Source organism: Zootoca vivipara, chromosome 9, assembly GCF_963506605.1.
Source record: "Zootoca vivipara chromosome 9, rZooViv1.1, whole genome shotgun sequence".
NCBI lineage: Eukaryota > Metazoa > Chordata > Lepidosauria > Squamata > Lacertidae > Zootoca > Zootoca vivipara.
This window is the reverse complement of record NC_083284.1, coordinates 60,033,513-60,040,937: the sequence shown is the minus strand read 5'-3', so window position 1 is coordinate 60,040,937 and position 7,425 is coordinate 60,033,513. Positions and strand designations below refer to the sequence as shown.

At 47.9% G+C, this 7,425-nt stretch overlaps 1 protein-coding gene across 1 annotated transcript in view; it reads left to right on the top strand.

Moving 5' to 3' along the window:
- Positions 1-4,622: 4,622 nt before the first annotated feature.
- Positions 4,623-7,425, top strand: part of KCTD8 (potassium channel tetramerization domain containing 8) — a 47,629-nt gene continuing 44,826 nt past the window's right edge. Inside the window, exon 1 of the mRNA XM_035112412.2 lies at positions 4,623-5,520. Within this exon, the coding sequence (XP_034968303.1) occupies positions 4,623-5,520 (898 nt within the window). The remainder of the gene's footprint in view (positions 5,521-7,425) is intronic.

Below are 7,425 nucleotides of genomic sequence, written 5' to 3'. Positions count from 1 at the left end.
ATTATTGAGCTAAATTGACCAATAGTTTGACTCATTCTGAGTGTCATGTTCACAAGACTGTGGGGTAAATCTCCTCTTGCAAATTTCTCTGTATTGCATTTTCCTGTCATGTTTCTGATGCCAGTTTCCTCAGCCATGGACTTGATGGTAAAGTTACAGTAGATGTGCATTATTATGAGAAAGACGCCACTGAATTCTGCATTTACATATGTTAGCTTATTAAGCTGCTCTGTAGAGCTTGTCACCTTTAACCTTATTCATGTATTGCAGCACTAACATTAATTTATCCTTATGATGCATTTGGGAGACTGCTGCTTTTAAATGCAGCACCTTGCAAGACGAAGTTTACATTCTGATTACATTGCTTCACTGTAGTATTATGATGTTGGGGGGGGGGGAGTAGTCCTTGCTTATGATTCCTTTTCATACATAACTGTACTTCGGCAAAACCTATTGTGTTTATTATAATACCCTTTTTTTTACAAAACATTTCTCTCTCTGTGTGTGTGTACAAGAGAGAGAAAGTGAGTATACATATAAATACATATAAATACATATAAATATATGTAAATACATATAAATACATAATACACATAATACATATAAATACACATAATCTTCTAAAGGACAGTTCTAACCAGTTTTATTCTTGATAATGGAGTCTTCCTAACAGTAGCATTTCACTATGAAGCAGTCTGGTGGACAGTTGCCAATTTCACCTTCTTGGGCAAGGGTCTTGACTGGGTGATCAGGGGCTAGATCCAGGCGCTCTGGGAGGAAACGGCTTTTGTAAATCCATTTCAATTGGTGTAGAGGCCCAGTTTTGGTACAGAAACTGCTTTGGTCGCCCTGTACGATGACCTCTGCCAGGAGAGAGGAGAAATGTGTCCCTGTTAATTCTCCTAGACCTCTTAGATGCTTTCAATACCATCACCCGTGGTCTCCTCCTGGGGCAGCTATCTGAATTGGGGGTGGGTGGCACTGCTTTGATTCTACTTGGATTATCGTTTCCAGAGGGTGATGCTGGGGGGGGGGAGTGCTTTTCAACCCCACGGAGCCTTCAATGTGGAGTTCCTCAGGAGTTTTGCGGTGCACTGTCAGCAATATGCTGACGACACACAGCCCCCTTGGACTGGATGAGAGCCAACAAACTGAAGTTCAATCCAGATAAGAATGAAGGCACTGTTAGTGGCTGGTTCCCTAAACTGGATGGATGGAAGGTTGCCTGCTTCTGATGAGGTTGCACTCCCTCTGAAGGAGCGGGTGCATAGCTTGGGGGTTCATCTAGATCCTTTGCTCTCACTTGAGGCTTCCACCAGCTCTGATTGGTGGCCACATTGTGCCCCTATCTGGAAATGGATAGCCTAACTTCTGTTGTCTATGTTCTGGCAAACCTCTAGGTTAGATTACTGCAATGCATTGTATGTAGGGCTGCCTCTGAAGATAGTTTGTAAACTTCTGCTAGGTGACCAGGTTGGTGGCCAGGTTGCTCAGCAGCACAAGATGGTCTGTGCATATTACAGCAATCCTGGCCTAACTGCTTTGGTTGCCAATTAGTTCCCCGGGCCAATTCAAAGTGCTGGTTTTTACCTATAAAACTTTACACCGATATAGCTGACTCTTGCAATAACAGCAGCCGTATAATACCTTATCTTGCCCATAAGTGAATGGGAATAATTTGTGCTCCATTGTTGCATGGAGTGTGGACAGTACTGAAAAGAGTAAATTATTTCTGTTTTAGAATGCAGCTGTAAATGCAGTGCACCCAGAGCCAAGGCAGATAGATGGCTGGGAGAGCTATATAATGCAGCTTTGTGGAAGATATGATAATAGATTCTGCAAGTATGGCCCCCTGTGGAGAAATATACAACTTGAATGATATTTTTTTGAGGAAAGAAAAGGTTTCGAATGGGGCTATGTTGATACTTGGAAGCCATCGAAGATACAAGTTCTACTATGTGCAAACTCAAGATAAACTGGAACTTAAAGTTCTAAAAGCAATGGTTCTACACCACCACAAAGGGCCCATGATATATATAAAAGCACCCAGTAATGCAATATCTCCCTTGAGTATTGATATATTGCAATTAAATTTGATGTACACTTCTACAACAGTTTTTTGGTTTGCAGTTCCACCTTCAGCTTGACCTCCACACCTATATTTAAAAGAAGGGTGAGGAAAATGCAGAAGATACCACAGTGTGATATCTGCCTTGATGAATGAGCTATCAGAATTAAAGTTGCAGTGAAGTCAGTATAAAAGTTTTCACTTCAAGTTTGGATATCATGTCAATCATACCTTTGGATCAGGAAAACTGTAAAACATTTTAAAACAGTACTTTCCCTTGAACATTGAAAAATACCAGGGAAACTTCCAATGTATATAATTGCAACATAATCAAATGAAAGTCTGACATCATTCCTCTAGCAACTCCCTGCCTCTATTTTTCAGTGTGGGTAAAATATGCAAAAATCGGTGTAATATTATTATATGAGATTTAGCCTATACTTTAATTGCCACAGTAATAAAACTTAGCTACCTCTGCATCCTTATTGGTTTTGTGTTGCAACTGTGCCCAACTCTATCATTGAACTTCCAGAAGGCAATGCATCCATCTTCAGCCACTTGGTTCTCATGCATCAGCTAGTTCTGGCCATTCAGATTTATATACTGATTCGTTCATTAACATAACCAAACGGAAGGCAACTTTTTATTCCATGGACAGAAACTGTTCCCCTGTCTGCAAGTATGAGCCCTGCACTTGAAGGGCTATACATTTGCTGAGAATCTAATATTTATAGGACTAATATGTATCACTTTCTCAAAGATGCATTTGTACTTTGCACAGTGCTCCTCCAATGTTCTTCCATGATGTCATCGTCATTGTCATCTCCTAGACACTGGCAAAATTCCATTGTGGCTGAAGGAATTAATATTTCAATTTCAGTTCAAATTTCCTGCTAATAACTGAATGGGATTTCCCCCTCCCCAAAACTAGCAAATGCCAACACTGCATGACTACTGGGGATGGGGGCAAGTACCTGCACAGAATTGCACCCAACAGCTCCATTGAAGGGTTAAATACCACTTGAGCCCGAGCTCTGCGTAGGGAACCTTTAATAGCTGTTCTTCCTCCAAATATACTACAGTAGTTGCATCTGAAGAGGTGCGTTTAACCCTTCCCTCGCCAGCCACTTTCCCGCCCTGAAACACTTCCCCCAGCTAAACGCTGGTCCCAGGCCATAGCTGCCAAGTTTTCCCTTTTCTCGCGAGGAAGCCTATTCAGCATAAGGGAAAATCCCTTAAAAAAAGGGATAACTTGGCAGCTATGTCCCAGGCATGGGCAAAGTAAAAACAAAAACCCCGGCGAGCGCGCATGCGCTTTAAGAGGTTGCCGTCCTAAACCTTGCATTCTTACTCTCATGGGACTTAGCGGACCTTATATTTCCGTGTAAAACTGCTTAGATTCGGGTGGCAGGTGAACCCTCCTGGGCCCGGCTCCTGATCTAGAGGAGCAGCTCCTCAATGTGTTTCTACTTCACCTCTCCAATATTCCCTCACTCATAAACCGAGAGGTGGATGGAGGACCCAAAACAACAAGACCCCCTTCCCAGCAGCAGCACCCCGCTCCCTCATCCCAGCACCGAAGTGCGCCTGCCCAGTCTGCCCGCCACCCCGCGCTTCCCAAGAAACACAACAGCTGTTCTGTTCACAACGTCCCAGCCGCTTCTTTCGGTTTTTTTTTTTTTTTTGGCAGGCTGGGCTTGACGTCAGCGCGCCTTTCTCGAGTTGCCGTCGCGGCGGGTTGGGAGTTGCTGAGGCTCAGAGAGAGAGAGAGCGACGCTGTTGCCTCACCAGAAGCTGATTCCTTCGCTGCGCTCCCCCCCTCCCACCCAACCTCGGGCTGCTGCTCGGTCCGGAAGGCGCCGCTGGTGGCACGCCGCTGCGCCAGAACCCGCGGAGTGGTGCATTTAGCTCACGGCAGAGGAGCGGGAGGAGTCTTCCTCCTCCTGCTCCTCCTCAAAGGGAGCCGAGACGCCGACAAGAGGGGACACCTGGGCGCGGGATGTCCAGGAGTAAGGCGCTCCCTCCAGAGAAGATTTGAACCCTCAAAGCGGTCTTCATTCTCCACCACCACCACTCCTCCAGTGCTGAATGAAACGGGACGTGTCTTGTGGGGAGAAAACGAATGAACCCGCTTCTCCCAGAAAGGAAGAAACCGCTTCTCCAAGAAAGGCGTCCCGCGGCAGGCGGCGGGGGGGAAAAACGCCCTGTGAGGAGCAAAAAGGCGGGATAAGCGGAGGAGCGCTCGAGAAGCCCCTTTCGTCAGAGGGAATCGGACGAGGCGCCTAGAGAGAGCAGGGGGAGGCGCGCGCGCGCAATCGGGGTTGTGCCACAGAGTTGCTTCTTGGCCAATTGAGAAAGCAGCTCGGGCGCGGGAAGGGGGCGACGAGCGCGCACGTGGCCACGGAGGAAGGCGAGTGGGTTGGGCGAGCCCGCCCGCCTTCCGCGGCTGCTGCGCGTGCTTCGTCCGGAGGCACTCGTTGAGCGGCGGCGGCGGGCGCCGCTGTCCCTTCCCGCTCTGCGCGCGGCTCGCGGAGGCAAAGCGGCGGCCTCAGCCATGGCCCTCAAGGACGCCGGCGGCGGAGGGGTGAGCGGCGGCGGCGCCACTATCCTGCCCATCAGCGACATGGTGTCGTCGTGCTCCTCTCCGTCGGCGCCGGGGGTCTGTGCCTTCCCTGAGGTGGTGGAGCTGAACGTGGGCGGGCAGGTGTACGTGACCAAGCACGCGACGCTGCTGAGCGTGCCGGACAGCACCTTGGCGCGCATGTTCTCGCCCCGGCGGAGCGCCCCGCGGGAGCTGCCCCGGGACAGCCGCGCGCGCTTCTTCATCGACCGCGACGGCTTCCTCTTCAGGTACGTGCTGGATTACCTGCGCGACAAGCAGCTGGCGCTGCCCGAGCACTTCCCAGAGAAGGAGCGCCTGCTCCGCGAAGCAGAGTTCTTCCAGCTGGCCGAGCTGGTCAAGCTGCTGTCGCCCAAGGTGGCCAAGCAGAGCTCGCTCAACGACGAGGGCTGCCAGAGCGACCTGGAGGACGCCAACTCGCCCGGCAGCGGGGAGCTCCTGGTGGCGCCCCACCAGCGCAGCGCCGGAAGCGCCGGAGAGAAGCGCGCCGGCTTCATCACCGTGGGCTACCGCGGCTCGTACACCACGGTGCGCGAGAACCAGGCCGACGCCAAGTTCCGCCGCGTGGCGCGCATCATGGTGTGCGGCCGCATCGCCCTGGCCAAGGAGATCTTCGGCGAGACGCTCAACGAGAGCCGCGACCCGGACCGCCCGCCCGAGAAGTACACGTCGCGCTTCTACCTGAAGTTCACCTACCTGGAGCAGGCCTTCGACCGCCTCTCCGAAGCCGGCTTCCACATGGTGGCTTGTAACTCCACCGGCACCGCCGCCTTCATCAACCAGTACCGAGAGGACAAGATCTGGAGCAGCTACACCGAGTACATCTTTTACAGTAAGTCTCTCCCCTCTTCCTTCCCCTGCGGTGAGAAGCTGAAGGTGGAGGCTTAATGCTTATTATTATTAAGACTTGCCTGGAGAGCTCAGTTGGTGTTAGAGCATGGTGCTGATAAAGCCAAGGTTGCAGTTTTGATCCCCTTATGGGGCAGCCGCATAGTCCGGCATTGCAGGGGGTCGGACTAGATGATGCTCAAAGCCCCTTCCAACTCTACAATTATATGATTCTGTTTCTACCCTGCCCATCTGGCTGGGTTTCCTCAGCCACTCCAGGGCTCACAAAAGTGATTTATAAACTTTTTTTTTGAAGGCTCCATAGTGAGATACGGAGCTAAATCGGTCTCTAAACATGTGCAGAGTGCATTTTAGTCTCCCTCCTAAAGGACAAGGGGCAAGGATGAAAGAACAGGGAAAACCTGGAAGCTTTCCATGCACTCCTGCATTCTCTTTCGAAGAGTTTCCAACCAGATGCTGCTGGGAACCCCCAAAACCCTGTGTATGAGGTCAGGCTCAATCCCTGACAGTGCTGGCTTTAGTGCTGGTTAGGGGTTGCTAGGTAATTGAAAATATTTTCTTTCATTTCATCGCTTCAAAGATTTAGTTGGTCCCTTTTAGAATTCTGCATTAATTTGCCCAGTGCTGCGGGCACTTATGCGTAGAAATGTCTCATTGCAAAGGATCTTTTCCTTGTAAAGCCCACTTAGGCTCATCTATACTGCAGAGGAAGAGAAATTTCCATGTGGAAAGTAGCTAAATAAGTTACAACTTATCCATTAGCTACTACTGCACCAAGTATACTACAAATCTTTATCCCTATAGCATTTAAATGTGTGTGGCAGGAAAAAAGAGAGCCCCTAAGCCCTCAGTCTCTAATGTGTATTCTATTTTGACTTGAAACAGAACATAGTCCTGGAAACCTAGCCAGACGGGGTATAAATAATAAAATTATTATTATTAACACTTTTTGAACAAATTCATCGAGATTTGCATACCATTTATACATTGGGCACCTGTGCAGTGAAATACCAGTAGGAGGGCAAATTTGACTTTTTCAGGATGGGAAAGCTCTTCCCAGATGAGTTTAAGGACTCCTGGCATTGTCTCATCCCAAGGCATATCCATGTTCATCGCCCACCAGCTCACTATTCTTGATAACTCAAAGCCAAATATGTGAACTGTTTTCCTAGGAAAGTATTCCTTAACTTGAAACTGGATGATCTGAAAAAGGTCCATATGTGGTGATGTATATCATCACTTTGTACTTGAGTGTGTGAATATGCACGTGTGAAGTGGAACTCAACCCGTATTTTTAGTACTCCAATAAGTTGTCTTGACCTGATGCAAGTTGTTCTTGATCATTTTACTTTGAACCAGTAACTTAAATCAAGAGGATCAAGTTTAAACTTACTGTGGTGGCACCAAGTCACTAACAGCTTATGAATATTATGGTTGTTGCAATTGTCAGTCTTTGGAAATTGGTGGACGGGTTCTTATATTTAAGGTTTTAATATTTTTCCATGCACAAAGTTTGGAGCTCCCCGTCCCTGCCTAGCGAAACTATTTGAAGCCCAAAAAAACCTTTAAAAGAAAGGTTTAGAGAGAGATGCTGTTTGAGACTTTGAAGATTTCACAGGTTTGTTGAAGGAAGCTTTGCACAAGATTAAAGCTGGCAATGCTAGAAGTAAGGAAGGGTTTTTAATATTTCATCACTACATTTCCTTCCATTCTCATTAACTACAAAGTAAACAGACTCCATCTGGACACATTTCAGTGGAGGACAGAACAGCAAGAAGAGTCTCAGTTTTCCAAAGGCTACTGTAAAGATAAACCTCAAAAAGAAGAAGCAAGAAGCTTCTCAGTAGGAAAAATTCTTTAAATAAAACTCTCTCTTAGGTTCAGTGTG